At 43.9% G+C, this 20,468-nt stretch overlaps 1 protein-coding gene across 11 annotated transcripts in view; it reads right to left on the bottom strand.

Moving 5' to 3' along the window:
* Positions 1-20,468, bottom strand: part of mib1 (MIB E3 ubiquitin protein ligase 1) — a gene marked incomplete at its 5' end in the record, with an annotated part of 48,398 nt that overhangs the window by 25,735 nt on the left and 2,195 nt on the right. For all 11 annotated transcript variants that reach the window (XM_083525016.1, XM_083525022.1, XM_083525020.1 and 8 more), the window contains 10 exons: positions 9,522-9,673; positions 9,762-9,959; positions 10,967-11,074; positions 12,293-12,426; positions 12,782-12,926; positions 13,471-13,654; positions 13,891-14,095; positions 16,012-16,078; positions 17,137-17,241; positions 19,379-19,508. In XM_083525016.1, coding sequence (XP_083381142.1) covers positions 9,522-9,673; positions 9,762-9,959; positions 10,967-11,074; positions 12,293-12,426; positions 12,782-12,926; positions 13,471-13,654; positions 13,891-14,095; positions 16,012-16,078; positions 17,137-17,241; positions 19,379-19,508 — 1,428 coding nt within the window. The remainder of the gene's footprint in view (positions 1-9,521; positions 9,674-9,761; positions 9,960-10,966; positions 11,075-12,292; positions 12,427-12,781; positions 12,927-13,470; positions 13,655-13,890; positions 14,096-16,011; positions 16,079-17,136; positions 17,242-19,378; positions 19,509-20,468) is intronic.

Genomic DNA, 20,468 nt, shown 5'->3' with positions numbered 1-20,468 from the left:
AGTTACAGGTAGATTTCTTTATATTTTAGGCCTTTTTATTTATAATGAACTTCAAACAAGGGCTGAAGCAGGTCTCGGTGCTCAGTGCTCGCTAAAAGGAAGTGCTCTCACACCTGACGGCTGCGCGATGCGCGATGCGATTCCCAGCGAGGGAACGCAAATCCTAAAAATGAATTCTGCTTAGCATCTATTAACGGATCTTCCTCCAATATCGACTCGACCACTCAGCTAAAACGTAACACTCGAGGAGATTGATCCGCATCGTTAGTTCCCATCAGGAAATTAAAATACGGAGCAACCAATCACGTTGGAGCCGAACGCTTGACCCAACAACCAGAGAGAACTTTGCTAACGGTTATGCTGATTACGAAGGAAAGCATTTCCGCCTCACAGACCAGACCAGAGAAAGACGTCAGAACCTGAACCGAGTTGGTGAAAACGTTGTGGTTTGTTCGGCCGTGGCTGGTGGAGGAGATACATTACACCTGGCACGTAGTCAATCCCTGTGCGAACCATAAATACAGAGTAATCGAATGGCTATATATTAGGGTTGACAACAACCTAATTAAATTGCACTTCACACATTACAATCAGAATTGGAGAATGCAAAATAACCTGGACCTAAATTCGAAAGTGCTGCGATATTCGGATTTCTGCGCGTCTTAGACGAGCCGATGTTAATCTTCAGATTAGCTTTTAGGTAATGGGTCTGGGAAGTCGGAGTATAACAGGCAGGTAATAGTAGTGTAGCGCCGTGTCATTATCTCTCCAGCTGTAACCAGTTTATTGCTTCAGATATCTTAATTCAAACAAAGTAGGTTCGACTCGTCCCTGAAGATTCAAACCAAACGCCTGCACCGTCCACCAGGTTGCTAATATCCTGATTATGGTGGTGGTTCTCGGTTGTTTTTCTTTACACCTGTCTACGATACCTGCTTACGGAATTTGTTGGTTTCGTTTCACAAAACTGTATCGTGATTAAATACCGAAACATCAACCAGGCACCAGAGTGCGAATGCAAGCAAGTGAACAAGTAAATGGAAAATAAATAAAAAAATCAAAGAATTAATAAATAAATGAAATGAATAGGGGAAAAGAATGAATGAATGGATAAATAAAGAAAAGGAGAAATACATGTATGGAAAAATGGAGAAATAAATGTATGGAAAAAATGTATGGAATTGTTTTTACAAATTAATTAATGAATAAGTAAATGCAAAAAAAAACCCACCACTACTAATCACCAGTCTTAAAACCAGTGACTAAAAACAATCCAAATCTTGGTTATACCAGGGATCAGAACCAAACCAGTAAATCCGCACACCGATCCACAAAAAAAAGATATACATTTACATGGATATTGATTTTGGTTTAAATTATTGAAATTAAATAAAAATTCCGACTAGACTTGTTTAATATTAAACAAATTTGAAAACTAGCTTGTATTATAACTTGCTGCCTAAAACCAGCGGTCGCAATTAATTTGTTTTTGGAAGCGGAGAAGTAATAGTCGGGATGGAGAAAGAGGAAAGAGATGGATGTAATGCAAATTTTTGCCTCGATGATGAGGTTGTGAATATTGGTTAAAAAAAAAAAAAAAGGGGGGGGGGGGGGGTGGGGAATGGAAGCAGGGGCAAGTAACAGGTCCATGTCGCTCTTTCGCTCCATAGTCCTCACTGATTGGAAAACTCTTTCACGTGTTGCTCTTTCACACCCGGCTGTGCGCATTGCTAAGTATAGAGGTAAACCGAGGCGAGATCAAGATCTACTGTACCATAAGCAGTGTGTTTCAGCACTATTTAAAAAGGGAAAAAAAACGAGAGAGAGAGAGAGAGAGAGAGAGAGAGAGAGAAGGAAGAAGCCAAAAAAAGAAGCCAAAAAAAGGAGGGAGGAAACTATTGGGAAGCACAGAGGGTTTGGGGTGGGGGGTTGTGAGTGAGTGAGCAAAACACAAGTGGGACCATGAGAGACCACTTTATTTGGCAGTTCTATAAATAGTGCAGCGGACGGCAGCCAGGCGAGTGGGTCGGTCCTCGGCGATAATGCAGCCGGGCTCGTTGCCTCTCGCAGGATGCGCAATCGATAGGTGGAACATCTGATGGGAGGCTTCCCGGAGCTCGAGGTGGAGGAGGAAGAGGAACGGGGGGAGAAAAAAAAAGAGGGTGGATTAGGAAGGGGGGTTATTTTTTGCACCGCTTGACTAAATATGGTCACGGGGAGATGAGCGAGACCCGAGAGAGAAGCCGAGTGACTGATTCAACCCCCCCCCCTGGTTTCTCCAAAGCACTCGAAGATCTCTGCACTGCGCACGTGCATCTGATCCATGACCTTTCCCCCTCTTCACGAATTCTCTTGAAAGTACGCCGATTCCTTTAGATCCGCGGCTCACCTTTAATATTTCCTTCACGTGTCATCGTAAAGACTTAACGACCGGCCGCGGGTGCACCTCGAATACTAATCGTGAGAAACATGTAAAAATAAATAAATAAATAAGCAAGCGGCTACTTTTCTCTGGGACTTCCGGGAGCGAAACGGCGAAATAAAAAAAGAAATTTGAGGGGAAAAAAGGGGCTTGATGTGAGGTATGACACTTGAAGTTACAATTGCTGGGGGAAATAGGGTGGGGAGGAGGAAGGGGGTGGGGGGGGTGCTGCAATCATATCTGCCCGGCTTTAGAGTAGCAACAGCAGCTCCTTGTGTCGGCACCATGCCTTTTCCCTAGTAAAGGTAAGGGTGCCTTCTTCTATCTCCAGCTTCACTGCTCCCTCGCTCCCCTCCTCCCATACTAGTCTCACACACAGACACACACACACTCTATAGCACACTCTACACTCCATACCCCTTCAACCCCACCCCCTGGTTAGAGCAGCTGAATCAGCGAGTCGGCATCCGATGGCTGCAGCATCTGGAGGAACTACGCCGGAGGTCATTACGGCTCTTCACACAGTGAGGAGAAAAAGAAAAAAGAAAAAAGAAAAAGAAAAAAGGGAGGAGCGGAGAGCAGAGGGAAGTGTGCTGCCAGGTAAGATACGCTCCACACTCCCCTTCCTTCCAAATCAGACTTCGCATCCCAGAGCCGGACGAGCCGCATTGACGTCTTTTTCCCCCCTTTTCTTTCTATAGCGTGTGGGGCTCGTCACACTGGGTGCGCGCACACACACTCACACTCACACTCACACTCACACTCACACTCACACTCACACTCACACTCACACTCACACTCACACTCACACTCTGTGCATGCATGCCGGAAGAGTACAATTTACTGTTCTGCAGCGACGCTACGGCTTATCGCATGAAACGACCGCATCTCGATGGGATGCGCCTCCGACTCTTACAGGAAAGCCGATACGGAAGCAGGTGATGCTGGAACAAGGGGGTGGGGGGTTGCTACTGTCCACAAGGATTTCCTCTCTTTCTCTATCTCTCTCTTTTGCTCTTATCCTTCCTTCCTCCCTCCCTCCCTCCCTCCCTCCCTCCTTCTCGCAATTCCAGTGCTGCCCAGGCAAGCATTCTGCTGCAGCACAGCCTTCTCGTGCTCATTAGCCACTTATATCTGCAGCGCAACTCGTCTCTAATGAAGGACTTCTCGACTCGACTGGCGCTTTCTGAAGACCTCTGACTCGCGGACTTTTGCCCACTTTGCGCCACTTCGGAATGGAATTACGAATTCTCCGCCATTGGGACACACCTTCAGAATAGCGTTTTATATCTAGAAATTTTGGTTGATATCTCTGGCATCTACCAGAGTAACAGGAACCTTATTTGGAGTTCTATAATGGTAGGGGCGAAGGGTTTATGTTTGCTGGACAGCTCCTCTTCGAGAGACATTGGTGTCAATGTGGGGGGGTGGGGGTTTTGAGTTCGGATTGACGGAAAACAGCTGTGGTGGTGTATTAATTCTCTTCCGTGAGGGGCAGCTAAACTGATGACAGTGGGGATAATAACCCACTTTTTACATGCATGCTGCAGCACCAACATCAGTCCCGGCAGCTTCACGTCCCCTTTGAGGAAACACCCCTCTGTTTAGTTTTTTTTTTTTTTTCCAGCTCGCACTAAGGCCTCGAAAACCCCAAAGAAAGACAGCCCTCCCACACTGGACCTCGCGGATCTCTGTGACATTTCCTAAACGGGACGTCATAATTCGAACCGGGGCCTTCTTGTCCAACCCCCCCCCCCCCTCCCTTTTTTTATTTTTTATTTTTTTTTTAAATGGCGTCACCCGGCAGCCGACCATTCACGTGTCGCCTTTGCTGACATGTTGGAGCTGCTAAAAAAAAACTCTTCCAGGATTTCCACCGGTGCCCGGACTAGCGTGTCTAAAGTGCCCTTCTGTTATTTTTCCACCCCATCCGATAGGGCTTCAACTTCAGATAGGGTTCGGAGAGAGGGAAAGAGGGAAGGAAGGTGAAAGGGAGGGTGGTGAGAGAGGGGTGAAACAGGGGCGGCGTTGACTTGTGGAATGTGTGGAGCTGGAGCAAAGATTCATTAGAGAGTGACTGAACATTTCACGCCAGGGCGCCAACGCTTATCGATCTCCGGCATCCTCTGGGCCGAGGTGCGTGCGTTCGGGAGGGTAAATGGGACGCCCGTTTACGAAAACGCAATGTAAGGAAAAAAAGAGGGCGGGCTTTGCAAAAAAAAAAAAAAAATGAAACACCAGGGCCAATCCGTAACTGCTGAGTGGGCATTATCCCTTGCATGTGACCTCTGGCCCTCGTCTGTGTACCTAAAGCCCAAATCCCAGTCACAATAGCTTCCTGTTCCACTTGGATCAACCTCGGGTTTTTTTTCTTTTCAAACCTCAGCGGTCGGATTAATGTGCGGCGCGAGGATGTGGTCAGACTCCTCGTGTGTGGCGAAATGCAAACTGATACGAGGATAGGACGGTGCCTTGGTTTTCAGGATTTTACATTTCCCTCGAGGAGTACAGGAACGAGATGCTCTCTTTTTTTTCCTCTCCTTTTTTCAGGACTTTTCTCCAGGACAAAAGATTGCACAAATTTATTTGTATTTTCACCAAAATTCCTGGGTGCTGTATTTTTTTCATCCTCGGTCAGATCTCTAGAGGACAGCCAGGGTCAGTGGAGCAGACCGCAGCATGTGGACCGGCACATGCTTTAACGCATGCTGGTGAGAACAGCCAGTTCTGATGGGTTGGGTGAGAACAAGCCAGGCAGGTCTATTTTAAAGCACGGCTCAAAGTCACCTTACGTTATATACGGAGTATTGCTGCAAGATTGCACAATAGGGAGAAGGGGGGAAAGAAAAAAAAAAAATAGAAAAAAAAGAGTCTCCTGGACTCAACCAGAACCCAAACATTTTCTCTTGTACATCAGATCTCTGAACGTTAACCGAAAAAGGAAAAACAAGGACGTGATGATTCGTTGCTTTACCTACTTGGTGTACATACTTCTTTATATGCCCATATGAACATATGACAGCTATGGAATGTAAAGAAGTATGTATTCTCGGTCAGGTGCTGATCGGCGAATCGGGTTACCAGAGGTAAGTATAGAGCGGTTTGTACGTGTGTGTGAACTCACTGCAGCGCGTATTTGGTATTTCCGAGATCTCGCCCTTCTCCCTGATAAAGAAAGCAGTTTGCATGCTAGATAGCGTGTTTGATGCGGAACGCTAGATTTGGACAGTTCGATACGATGCTGCAATATAGGCCTTGAAAGGTTGCCAGATGCACCTCGAATGTACGCACATCTCTGGTAAGTTTTCCATCCAAAAAAATTTCTAAAGCGACACTTCTGTGGAAACGCGGGTCGCTCAGCGGGGGTTCATTGTTCGCATCTGCAAGCCTGGCCGAAAGCTTTAACGGGCCACAGGAGTCGGATTAGGACGCAGTGACGAAGCAGGAATTTTCGAACCATCAGCTGATTTCGTGACGAATAAAAAAGGGGGGAATACACATTCTTTGCCTCTATGAAAAACATGGCGCAATTCTACGAAATTCTCCAGTTACACCCAAATAGCACATGGCATTTTTATGTGTAAGAATTGTGAAGTCTATTTAATCCCGGAATTCTGTTCTACAAACTCTGGTGTCTTGTGTGACGAACTTGATCGATAAAGATAAGTCGTACATTTAGTTGTTTCAGAAGATAACGAAGGGCTAAGCGTAAAAAGCCTTCGTTTGTGAAACCAAAAGCCCATTTTTCAAATTTGCGCCGTCACCGATATCGTTGTGTATCTGCGCTAAGTCCTGCCCCCTTTCCCCCAAATAACCCCCCAACCCCACTCCACTGCTCGGCCTGACTGACATCCACAGCAGATGCTGACATTATAAAAAACGCTCAGCTGCCATCCCTGGCTTTTGCCCACTTATGGCCTGCATATTTGGGGGTCCGAGAGTCGCCTCGGATGCCGAGGGGGCGAAGGCGGGGGTCCCGCGGTGGAAATAGCACTTCGGCGTCTGCCGCTTAACGAGCGCCATACTGAGCCCTATTCCTAAACGGGCTTCTCGGGAACCAAGCGAATATTGCCGTTTGTTTTTCTTAAACGCCGAGACGAGACTCTGAGGAGCGCTCCTCCTTGGCGCTTTCCGTAATTAAAGTTGAAAAATCAAAGCTCGCCGGCGTGCCCTGGGACGCCGGGGGGGGGAACGAGCAGAGAACGTGATGAGAGAAATAGAGCAGAGGAGGACGTGTGACGGACGCCTGGGCAACACAGAGCCCCATCCATCAGCTGCTGTAATTGCTACATGACTCCGTGACACGGATCAAGTGTACCAGGACAGATTATTATTATCCTTTTCTCTCCGGGAGCAATTTTTCTTTCCAGGCAAAAAAAAGCTAAGGGAAAGGGGGCGGCGGCTCGGCGGAGGGGTACGCCGGAGATACCACGATCCCGTGCGTCAGGGCCAAGACGGGGCATATCCTTGAACCTTTCGTGCGGGACGTTGTGTAATCTCTGAGCCGGACCGTCTGACGGCGCTGAGGAGTCCAATGCTTTGCTAAAGCTGGTAAAATGGAACCAAATCACAGCTTCAATGGATTTGGTCCCCTTCAACCAGCTGTAGCTATGCTTTGATGACAACAGGAACGCTTCTGCTTCTCCTACCTACCGAAGATGGACATGATGTGCTTCTCGTCATTTCAATGAGTGTAATAATTTATTTATAGAAATTATGTACGTTGAAACTGGCATCGCCAACGCGACAACAGAACGCTGATGCAACTCGCTTTTACCAAATACAACTTGCAATTTAATACTGGTTTTCTGTCTTTATTTATTTATTTATTTATTTATTTATTTACACTATCAATTCATTACGAACATTAAATACATTTTATATTTAAATTTAATATTTTCTAATATAAAGATTAACTAAAATGTTTAACAATTAATAATACAAACCATAACTTCAATCAACATTTAAATACAAAATAAAACATTTATTAAATTTAATTAAAAATAAATTTTAAATTGATGGAAAACATGTAAACCTCTAAACCTTTTTTTTTTTTTTTTCTGAATATTGAAACTATCGTGGACTCCGTCTCAAACTGGGATATAAATATTTATAATAATTTTTTAAATGTGACATTCCCTCCCTGTATATACATCCATAACAAACTGTTTTCCAAAAATAAACCTCATAACTTTACAGCTGTGTTTTTAAGCAGTGTGTGTGTGTGTGTGTGTGTGTGTGTGTGTGTGTGTGTGTGTGTGTGTGTGTGTGTGTGTGTGTGTGTGTGTTTTATGCAGCGTGTATCAACATTATCACATGCAATGTATATTGTGAGTCCATGTACAGGACGGTTGTGAGCATGGAAGAGCGAGTGCTGAATCCTGAGATGTAGCTAAGCCTGGACACACACACACACACACACACACACACACACACACACACACACACACACACACACACACACACACACACACACACACACACACACACACACACACACACACACACACACACACGCCTTATACAGGCAGTGATCTGGTGTGAAGAGGAGAGCAGATAAAAGCCAGATGCTGTAGAGTGTGGGGGGTTTTACACACACACACAAACACACACACACACACACACACACACACACACACACACACACACAGATACACAAACACCAAAATGTATATACACACATGCTCACAGAACCACACACACACACCAAGACTAATATACACATACACACAAAGACAGATATACACTTGCACACAGACATATACATACACAATCAAACAAAAGATGTACGTGTGGTGTGTTGGAGGACGAGCTTTTCGCCTTGTAATTAAAACGCTCGGGCAGTTGGTCAAATTGAAAGCAAAAGAAATGAACTGCAGGCTCTGGAACACACTGCAGGAAGTCACGGGATATTAATCACACTGTTTGTGCTGCTAGAAGCGAATGCAGTGACAGCAGTGTAAACAGAGTGGCACAGAGGGACGACCTAGACCTCACTGACAAGCAGAGCCCTGCAATAACCACACACACACACGAGAAATATACTAAAGAGACCTTAAACGAAACTAACAGAACCACAAATAACATACGTGTACATTCGTTTTTTTGATTCGCGATTAAAAATACAAAGCGGTGCATTACGACGCATTTGTTCCTTTTCTCTGATTTCATATTTAAAAACAGGAAAAAAAAAGGAAAAGGGGGATTTTTTTTGCGCATCCATAAAAAGATAAAAATTACCTATTTATGAATTTTCTCTATTTGTTTCATCATGCGGCATGTAGCAATAAATATTATAATAAAATAAAAACACCTATTACAGATAGATAGATAGATAGATAGATAGATAGATAGATAGATAGATAGATAGATAGATAGATAGATAGATAGATAGATAGATAGATAGATAGATAGATAGATAGATAGATAGATAGATTCCACATTTTTCTAAACGCCTTTCAAAGCTTTTTTCTGTAACACTTGATCTATATTTAAAACGCACACACACACACCCCTCATAGTGTATTGACTGGACTGGACTGGACTCTGCTACACACATGATCCGATGAAACAAAGAACTGCACAAAAACTACGTTTAGAAAAACTACGCCAGACGTAATAAAAACATCCCGGGATATCATGAAGAACAATTAAACTCAAAACCACAAAATGCATGTGTTTGTGTATAGAAACCCACACCCAAGTGTCATATTATTAGGACACGTGGCATAAATCCGCTTCAGTTTCCTTGACAAGGGAGAAAGTGCTGAATCTGCGCATTGAGGCAAATTTTTTACTCCACACGGAGCACCGTGTTTCCCCACGGACCGATATTACCGGCGTACCACCCGCTAAACTCTGGACAGCTCCAGGGTCTCGTTTACAAACATGCGTACGCACAAAACGTACGCCATACGTACGTATTCAAATAACTACAACAAACGAAAATTAAAAACGTGTAGAAAGACGATTCCGGAACGCAAAGCGCGGAAAGCGTTTGAGGAAAACACCACGTCCTGAAGAAACGCCAGGAACGACCGAGACACCGACTCGATCCCTGGTTGACTTTCAAGCTGATGGAAAAGGGAAGCGTCCGTACCTGGGGTTCCCGCGCAGCGCTGCGTGATGGAGAGCGTTGAAGCCGTTGTTGTTGGTGATGGTGACGTCAGCGCCGGCCTCCAGGAGCACGGACAGCATGTCGTCCCTCTTCTTGCTGATGGCGTCGTGGAGAGGCGTGTCTCCTTCCGAGTCCTACAGGAAGCACAGAGATCCGCGATTATGCGAAGCTCAGACGAACGAGACTGTTTGACTGTTGGAATGAGGTTCATGGAAGTTCTACCTGAAGACTGGGGTGGCAGCCAAAGTCCAGCAGCGTCTTCACGACCTGAAGGTGGCCCTTGTTGACAGCGATGTGCAACGGGGTCTGTCTGCGCTTGTTCCTGGCGTTGAGGTCGGCCCCGCCTCGGTGCAACACCTCGATGACCGATCCCTCGTCTCCGAACGAGGCGTGATGCACCGCCCGGTCTCCGTCTTTATCCTTCACAACACGGAAAATTCCCCTTTTATAACTTCACTCATGTCCGTTCTCGCTTTGGTGTCTGATATTACATTACCCACAATGCACTCTCACGCTATACTGTACGAGAGCAATGCAGCGGCGCTTTAATCCGTCCAGCTCTTTCAGTTCATCATCTGGATGTGGAAAATGCTCTTCTCTTATGATGAGGAATGAAGGAGATGCTCTACTCTTATGCTCTGCTAAGATACTTTAGTTTTGACCCAGTGATCAAACTTTTGCCCCAAAACTCATCTAAATTCTCTGCTTTGACTGCGTTGTGCATCCCAGGAATTAAACTCTACACATGAAACTGTCACATTACTCAATAATATGAGTCTTAATCTACGATAATCTAATAAAATTTCCAACACTATACATACACTATAAAAGACGGAAGGTTAACGGTATTTGCGTTTTGAAGATGTTCCTGGGAAAATGTTCCACTAGATTCTGTAGAGATTCGTGCTCCTTCGGCTACAAGAGTGTTATTAATGACGGGTATTGATGTAGGTGAGGCGAGAAAACCTGGGGAGCAGGCATTTTAATCTAAAGATCTCAAAGAGGAAAAAATAAAATACACAATTTAAGCAGCTCAGAAATCCAAGTCTGATTAATAATCTGGGTTTAGGAGAGTGTGGCTTATATATATATATATATATATATATATATATATATATATATATATATATATATATATATATATATATATATATATATAAAAAAAAAAAAAGATTTTTTACGATACATTTATTTCATTCAAATACATAAAAAAAAAAAAAAAAGGATTCAATGTGACAAGCCTGTGCATGTCCGTGTGCGGGATTAAATAGTGTGGGGGTCCGTGTGCGGGACGAGACCGTGCGTGGGGGTCGGTGTGCGGGACGAGACCGTGCGTGGGGGTCGGTGTGCGGGACGAGACCGTGCGTGGGGGTCGGTGTGCGGGACGAGATGATTTGTGGGAAGGAAAGGACAAGGTTCAGGATTACCTCAGCCTCCAGGTCGACGTTGTGTTTGAGAAGCAGCTTGAGGACGTCCACGTGGCCGTTCTGACTGGCCGCCTGCATGGCCGTGTGTCCTGCGCACTGTCCGTTCACCTGACACACAAAAGCGGCAAACATACACAAGTACACACGTTAGGCCAGGAATATAGATGAGTGTGTGTGTGCGTGTGTGCGCACTCGGGTGTGTGTGTGTGTGTGTGTGTGTGTGTGTGTGCGCACTCGGGTGTGTGATCTGCAGCGCTGCGGTAAGTTAAAGCAGCGTGTGATGGCATGAATATTGATGCCCTGAGCTCCATGGAGCGTTCACAGGACACGTCTTTTCCTGACGGGAGAAACTGCTTGGACGCTCGACCCCCTCCTTTTCCTTCTCTACCTCCTTCGTTTCCTCCCTATCCCTCCTTCTCTCTCTCTCTCTCTCTCTCTGTTCTAAGCGATGAGTCCTGTGGGGGCCAGCAGGGCACTGCGCCACTCACTCTCCAACACCGACACGCCATTTTTCCCTCTCTAACGATTCTGGTGCAGGCGATACAGAGGGTCAGCAAACTCAGGAGGAGCAGGACACCGCCGGAGCTACAGAGCAGCCGAACCCCAGTTCAGAATGATCAAAGTCAAACAGCAAAACTGCAACAGAACCAGGATTTATAATAAAACAGAACGGAAAATACAAACAAAACCAAAACAATTTCAAACGACTGGCCAAAGAAAGATGTTTAAAAAAAACAAACAAAATAAATAAATCTCTTGAATCTTTAAAAAAAAGTAAATAAATAAAAATTATAAAAAATTATATAACATTTAAAATTTTTTATAAAAGAAATTGTTTGTTTACATATGTATCTTTTTTTTTAATTAAAAACACATTTTTTTTTTCGAGTTCATGTTTAAGAAAGTGAAGCGAATAATTTTTTTTTTTTAATTGAACATGTTTGAAAAAAGTACAATAAAAATAATTTTGTAAAAAATATGCTTTAAAAGAGAGAGAATGTATTCAAGATGGAACTGGATGATTAAAAGAAAATTATAATAATAATAATAAAATTAATAGATTCATTTATTCATTAACGAACATGTTTAAAAAAAATGATTTCAAATAATTAACCAGCTGCAGATAATAATGAGCTTTTCAGGACTGCGGCGTTTCAAAGCCGCGTGTCAGTAAAAGCCTGACGTGTTCACGCGCTCGCAATCTCAGAGTGGAACTGTGATCTCAGGAACGCTGAAGGCTACGAAAGGTGATTATTTCTAAACACCGAAGCTGCTAAAAAAACAGACAAACACACGTGAGCATTAACATAAATAAATAATTCTTACGTCTACGTCCGGTCTCTTGAGGATGTCCTCCACTTTGGCCAGGTCTCCATTAGCCGCAGCCTTCACCAGCTCCTCATTGATGTCTCCGGACTCCTGCGTCTCAAACAGCTTCTTGAGCAGCTGAGACAGACGCTCTGAGGACAGGAGGACACGCTTTAATCAGGACAGATCTCTCTTCAGAGTTTTTACAGGTTAATCAAGGACGAGTCAAACGACATGGAAGGACTTGTATCACTAAACGATCTCAGGACACGGCTGTATAAGCACAGAGTGTGTGTAACAGTACGACCTCGGAAGTCAAATGGAATAAAAGATTTTAAAAAATCTGAATCTACAAGTAATTAAAAAAAATAATTTATTTTTTTTTGTTTGTTTGTTTTTTCTTTTATGACAATTAAAAAATTTTAAATACTAGAGGGAAAATTTCTTTTTGAAAAGAAAAACACTAAAGACTGTGTGTGTGTGTGTGTGTGTGTGTGTGTGTTGTACCTCCGGATGCGTTGGTAATGGCAGAACCTGCAGGAGCCACTTTAGTGACGGCGGCTGGGTTGTAGGTCCAGGATGTACCGCACACCTCCACTTTCAGATCGCTGTCAGAGTAGATCTGCTGCACTCGGCCCATCTTCCCCAGAGTCTACAGAGGAACACGCACACACACATGCAGACGGATTTATCTGAGCTGTGTCCTTTCTTTAAACTCCATCCTTATACGCATTAACACGAGTGGAAAAAAAAAAGGAAAAAATTTTAAAATAAATAAATACAGAGCGAAAAAAAGAGCGAGGAGGAGGCGAGGAGACACTTTGGCTTTAAAAACTAGGAGGAGGCGAATTTAAAAGGATAAAAACCCTGAAGGCCGATCTCACAACTTTTATTACTAGCATGATACAAACGAATATTGGAAACCAGTTAAACCTCGTCCACAGGGACAAACATGTAAACCTTTTCAAACACGAGACCTAATCATAAGTAATAATAATAACCACAACAAAAACAACAGAAAAGAAAGAAAAGCCCATAAGTACATTTATAATAAAAAAAATTAAAAAAAATCAAGAATTAACAGCTCCACATTCCCCCAAACATAATCGGTGTCCACAAACATTTGTTCTTATGTTGGTGGAATGTATAACGATCTCTCTATGCATGCGTGTGTGATTATGGGATGGAAAGCTCACCGGCAGCATGGCCTCGGCCCACTCCCCGTGGCCCCTCTGCAGCAGTTTGATGCGGTCGATGTCGTAGCAGATCTGCACCAGATCCCCCACCATGAACTGAGAGGTTCCTCCTTCAGCCCCGGCCGGGACCTCACCGCTGCGAGCCACATTTGCTTTGGTCAGGACAGCCGGGTTAAACGTCCACCTGCAGCACGTTGATCAGACGGGAAGGGGGAGAAAAAAAAATCTGATTCGTGTGTGCAAGATCATCAGGAGGCTTCAACGTCAGGTTCTCCTCAAAATTGGCACAAAGAGTCAGCATGGGAAAAGCAGCCAGGAGCAGAGATACACTGATCTGCTGACTTTGTACAGTGTCAGGCAATGTGAGAAATAAATAAATAAGCAAACAAACAAAATAAAGCGTTTGGAAAGTACTCAGACCTGTTCCCGCTGGGATACTGGACGACGATGTCGTGGTCCTCGTCGATGCCGCACACCGTGCCGGTGGTGGTGAGGGTCTCGAACATGCCGTCCGTCCAGCCCCCGTGGCCGTGCTGAAGAGACTGGACGATCTCCAGGTCCAGATCGATGTTGACCAGGTCTCCGATCTGCAGGCCGCCCGGGTTCCTGTTCCCGTTCTGTTCGCCTGGAAGAAGCGTAGCGCGAAATTCCGTCAGACACGTTTACGAATCGTTCCGATTGGTCGGAAAAAGCGCCGGTTCGTTTCGGATCGCAAACTTGCCGATTCAAATCGATTTACGTGGACGCGCACCGTATCCATAGCAACAGCTCTTTTGCAAAGTAAGGTTTCGCGACACGGGAACGCTTTCAGGACGTCCGATTGGAGGTCGGCCAATGAATCGCTTTTGCCTGTTAAACGACACCGACAGCTGATTGCTGGAACTATCTGCAAAAATCCACGTTTCAAGTTTTATTTGTCATAGAGGAAGATGTAGAGGACAGCGTAGTGTGGAGACGGATGATCCGCTGTGGCGACCCCTAACGGGAGCAGCCGGAAGAAGAAGAAAGAAAGAAAATATGTACAGATGTCAGTGAGGTTACAGGAAAACAACAGCAAATATTAAACATCAAACAATATTAAACAATAAAGAGGGAAAATAAGGGAAAAAATAAAGTATGATTGTCCACAAGTGTCGTTTTTAAGGATAGTTTTTCCGGCTTTTTGCATGACGAGAGCGCCCTCAAGAGGCGGACCACAGACGCTGCTTGTTTTTTTTTTCATTTATTCATTAGATAATTATTTTTATTAATATATATATATTTTTTTTTATTATCCAGTATTCGATTGGAAAAAAAAATGATAGTTTGATTAATCGTTTATCAGAAAGTAAGATCCGTCCTAGCTATCAGCTCTTTATCCGAAGCCCCTGAAGCCTAAGCTGTTACTAAGGAAACAGAACATTACGCGGATCGTGTTAATGTAAACGCGTGCCTTGCTCTGCTGCTGTTGGTAAACATCTTCCAGCCAATCAGAAGCGAGAATTCTGGTGTGCATCCGTCAGGTTTTGATTCCTCTCTCAGCTCTAAACACGGCTTTGAGTTCACCCTGAAAGATTTCGTGACGACGCAAGCTGCCTGGCTGATGCTAATTCTGTGCGAGCGATGAGACACTTGGCGGGTCGTTGCGAGTTTAAATGTCATGTCTATAAACCCGCGGAATCGCTCGTAAATAAAATATCGGTCGCGCGTCAAATGGCAGACGCCGATCTCAGGGGTGTTAAAGTCTCATCGACGAAGCGTTTAATATAAACTTTATGGTTTAAAAGAACACTCGTCTTCATTTTAAAGGGTCCTTTAAGAGCACTTCTGGCTCATTATTACACTTATTAAACTGAGCAGGTTTGGGCAGACATGGAAGCGTCATCGAGCGTATGTTAAGTGAGAACATTGTGTTTACTTCAGCGGTTAGACTGAGGTCAGGAACGGCACCGGCTCCGGGTCGATTACGGCTGCTGGCCAGGGAAGGTTTCAAAAGACAAAGCGGAAAAGAAAAAATAAACGAAAAGAAAAAGGTGCTGCCACCTAGTGGACATCTTACAGTACTCAGGATTACTGACTTGTTCAGGAGGATAAAACACCTGATTTTATAACAGTGAGATGAAATGAGGGAAAAAAATATATCATTCAAACATTTCTATGAAGCAGGACAATAATCCCGCTACAGCTTTGTTCAGAAACTGCTATAGAAGAAAACGGCTTTGTGTTTTATTTGAATAATTTACTTAATTTGTACATGATTACAAGGATCTCAGATTTTATTTACAAAAAAAAAAGTTTAAAAAAATGTAATATTCAAAAGAATTCGATTTTTAACCATTTATTGTTAAAAAGTTGTAATCAATTTCTGTCCATTTGTAATTAAATGTATTAAAAAAAAAATGTAATAAATAAAACTCTGTGGCAAAAAAAAATGTATCCCGACGTGAACATACAATATTTAACCTTATTGTGCAGGTCCTGAAAAACACACACACACACACACACACACACACACACACACACACACACACACACACACACACACGAGACGGTACTACTCACCCAAGACTGGACAGTGGTCTCTGTAGAAAGTTCCTCCTTTGGCATCTTGCACACATTTCAGGTCCGACTGCAAGGCAGGAAAAATAAATTATTATATTCACAAAAACATTAATAGATTAATCATAAATTAACACCTTTATTTTGACAGCCCTAATTTTATTTATATATTAGGGCTGTCAAAATGAAGGTGTTAATAACGCACTAATTTCCCGAAGATGAAGATGCAGCTCGCAGCTTTGACACCGTTGTGAAGATACGCTTGTGAAGGACGCGTTTCAGATTGCGGCAGGGGGAAAAGGGGACTGTTTTGAAGTCGGTATTGGGTAAAAACAGATATAAATAAAGTTCTTGCTTGTAAACAGAGCGAGTCTGGAAACTTTTTGATACCAGGTCATGTAGTATATTTACATACAGTGTCTGTCTGACGTGCACTTGTTCTAAATGTGCACACACACACACACACACACACACACACACACACACAGTGCAAAGTGCAAATAATTCTCGTATCAGTTCGTAAACGCAGAAGTGCAGGAGCTCTGAGCAGAAGTGTTTACTTCCTGCCACTCGTTTTATCTGGCGATAATAAAAAAAACTCAAAAAAGGAACTAAAATGAAATTTTTAAAAAGGCTGTTTTAGAAGATCGCAGATCGTAACTAAAAAACACGAGTCGCTGGATTGATTCTCGATTCATTTAAGGGTTTAAAAAGTATTCCCTTTTCAGTATCAGGCACAACGGATTCCTGAACACGACAGCGATCTGAAAAACAAAGCCCCCGGCACGAGTCCTCACAGTCCCACAGGCTCAAATTCAAACCCAGCGCAGCAGCTCTCGGCCAATAAAGAGGCGGGAAACTGGGGGTTAAATGAAAGCGGCACGCTTTCGCCAGACTCCCGTCCCTGCCCTGTTTTTCCCCCTGACCTCCAAAGAGTGCACGCGGGAAACAAAAAGAAGCGGCAGATTCCCTTTATCATGTAGATGGAGCTTCCAGCTGCCTGAACAAAAGCACGCACATGCCGGCTGCTGGGGGTTCCTCAATAGGGCTCTACCCTGGAACAGCTGTCGCTTTGTGAGACGCGTGTGTGTGTGTGTGTGTGTGTGCGCGCACGTGCAAAAGACTCACCATGCCCTCAAAGCCGACTCGGTAAAGGTTCTTGGCCCCGTTGTCCCACAGGACGTAGGCGGCGCTATGAGGACTTGCTGCACTCCAGTCCTGGATCTCCGTCACCTACAGTAATCACGAGGGGGAAATAAAACAAGCTGCTAACAGGGCTGTGGATCTGTCCTTCACAGATAGCTGACGTTTAAGGTTTTTTTCCCAAGGCCAAGCCCCTCAATACTGAGAAAACCCAGTGTGCAGACTGGCGAGACGTTCAGTACCCACAAACTTTATCTCGTCTTAACAGATGTTGAGTTCGGCAGTGTGATGTGAATGTTGGTGACGTGTAAACTCGTGTGTACGCTTTTGTGTCAGGTGATTTGTTTGTCTTACGTTTAGCCAGACCGCAATGTTGTGTACAGATTCATTCTCATTAATCAAATATTGAAATCTTGTGTAAATTGTTGTTAGGTGTAAAGTTGTGATGTGGAACATAAAGGTGTGTAGTGTAAAGTTGTCTGTGGGTGTCCTTTACAGATTAATCAGAAAATTGTGTAATCAGAAAAAGTTGTTCAGTATAAAGATGTGGCATGTAAAGCTATGTAAAGTTCTGTTTTGTATAGTTATTCTGTGTAAAGCCATGTAAAGTGTAAAGATACTGGGTGTAAAGTGTTTTTGTAGTTATTCTGTGTAAAGTTGTTTCCGTATAGCTGTTCAGTGTAAAGGTGTGTTCGGTGTGTGTAAAGGTGTGTTCGGTGTGTGTAAAGGTGTGTTCAGTAAAGGTGTGTTCGGTGTGTGTGTAAAGGTGTGTTCGGTGTGTGTAAAGGTGTGTTCGGTGTGTTCAGTAAAGGTGTGTTCAGTAAAGGTGTGTTCAGTAAAGGTGTGTGTAAAGGTGTGTTCGGTGTGTGTAAAGGTGTGTTCGGTGTGTGTAAAGGTGTGTTCGGTGTGTGTAAAGGTGTGTTCAGTAAAGGTGTGTTCGGTGTGTGTAAAGGTGTGTTCAGTAAAGGTGTGTTCGGTGTGTGTAAAGGTGTGTTCAGTAAAGGTGTGTTCAGTGTGTGTAAAGGTGTGTTCAGTAAAGGTGGGTTCAGTGTGTGTAAAGGTGTGTTCAGTAAAGGTGGGTTCAGTGTGTGTAAAGGTGTGTTCAGTAAAGGTGGGTTCAGTGTGTGTAAAGGTGTGTTCAGTAAAGGTGTGTTCAGTGTGTGTAAAGGTGTGTTCAGTAAAGGTGTGTTCAGTGTGTGTAAAGGTGTGTTCAGTAAAGGTGGGTTCAGTGTGTGTAAAGGTGTGTTCAGTAAAGGTGGGTTCAGTGTGTGTAAAGGTGTGTTCAGTAAAGGTGGGTTCAGTGTGTGTAAAGGTGTGTTCAGTAAAGGTGTGTTCAGTGTGTGTAAAGGTGTGTTCAGTAAAGGTGTGTTCAGTAAAGGTGTGTTCAGTAAAGGTGTGTTCAGTGTGTGTAAAGGTGTGTTCAGTAAAGGTGTGTTCAGTGTGTGTAAAGGTGTGTTCAGTAAAGGTGTGTTCAGTGTGTGTAAAGGTGTGTTCAGTAAAGGTGTGTTCAGTGTGTGTAAAGGTGTGTTCAGTAAAGGTGTGTTCAGTGTGTGTAAAGGTGTGTTCAGTAAAGGTGTGTTCAGTGTGTGTAAAGGTGTGTTCGGTAAAGGTGGGTTCAGTGTGTGTAAAGGTGTGTTCGGTAAAGGTGTGTTCAGTGTGTGTAAAGGTGTGTTCAGTAAAGGTGTGTTCAGTGTGTGTAAAGGTGTGTTCAGTAAAGGTGTGTTCAGTGTGTGTAAAGGTGTGTTCAGTAAAGGTGGGTTCAGTGTGTGTAAAGGTGTGTTCAGTAAAGGTGGGTTCAGTGTGTGTAAAGGTGTGTTCAGTAAAGGTGGGTTCAGTGTGTGTAAAGGTGTGTTCAGTAAAGGTGTGTTCAGTGTGTGTAAAGGTGTGTTCAGTAAAGGTGTGTTCAGTGTGTGTAAAGGTGTGTTCAGTAAAGGTGGGTTCAGTGTGTGTAAAGGTGTGTTCGGTAAAGGTGGGTTCAGTGTGTGTAAAGGTGTTCAGGTATTTGGTTTAACGTTGTGCAAAGATGTTCTGGGTAAGGTTGTAAAGGGTTCCTAAATATGTAAAGGTAGTCAGTAAAACAGTGTGTAAAGTTTAGGTGTATAAAGTTGTGATGTAAAGTAGATTCCAGCACTTCAGCTGGAATGATTTATTCTTATTAAATGCTAATATTGACTTTACAGTCCACAGGTAAAGATTTTTTTTGGGTTTTTTTCCTACATGTTAATACCTTTCCTCTCCTGCCGTTTCCTCCGTCCTGATCCTCCCACTGCCAGTCCACTCCCCGCACCACACGGCCTCCGGTGAAGATCCCTCGCGCCGTGATCTTCTTTGATTTTCGACGAGATTCTAAAAGGACTCTAGACCCCCCCCCCAAAAAAGGCCAACTTTGATTAGACTACAACCGGCTGGATGTTAACCTGAAGGAAAAGCTGCACTGTACAAACTTTAATGCACTTCCATGATTGAAAAATCGACTCTGAAATTAATCATTAGTCATTAAATTTGTCATTTGAACTGAAAAAAAGGAAACGGTTTTGAATAAGTGCCACCTGATCGCCAGGGTTTATATAATAGTCTGGCCTAAAAAAAAAAAAAAAAAAAGGATGTGTGATATTCCTGATCTTAACTGCATTCCTGGATCAAATCTAATAAAATTTTTTAATCAAACACAATAATCCCATTACACACGCAACATTAAACCCGCGCTCCTGTCCTAAAAACCCCATACATAACTGTCAGCTTTATTGTTAGACAGACGGCTGGAGTAGACGAGGCAGCTGGCAGTCTGAAAAACTCCTGCGATTCCTTTTACACGGAGCAAAAAACAAAACAAAAAAATCCCGCCGTAACGCAGAACAATGCTCCCGAGAGAACGGTCGCTCGCGCGGAGCAGCTGTTAGACAAACCCCATTGTTTGGGGTCGTTACAGAGCGCAGGCACGAGCGAGGCGACTCGAACCGACTGCTGGGCATCTCGGGGTTAATCACCTCACCATATGGAGACAGGAGACTTTATTCAGCCCTGATGTCAGGGTTAAAGTGCACATTGATCACCGAGATCCTCAAACAAACCCGCTGAGTTGCCAAAAGTATTGGGACACTTTGCGTTTCCGGCCATGGTCGCTTCTTCGCCGGACTTTGAGCACAACGTTGGAGGCGCAAAATTGTACACAACGTCTTTGGATGTGGGTAGAATGAAATTTCTCCCTGATTCAAACCTGTTCCAGGATAACCATCTCCTCACCTCACCCTACATCAGTACCGGACTTGAATCTCACAAATCTCCACTCTAAAATCTAATGGAACACCTTCCCAGGA

The sequence above is a fragment of the Silurus aristotelis genome (assembly GCF_946808225.1).
Source record: "Silurus aristotelis genome assembly, chromosome: 22".
In the NCBI taxonomy this organism is placed as follows: domain Eukaryota; kingdom Metazoa; phylum Chordata; class Actinopteri; order Siluriformes; family Siluridae; genus Silurus; species Silurus aristotelis.
Note: the sequence above shows the minus strand (reverse complement) of the source record. Positions and strands in the feature narration are given on the sequence as shown.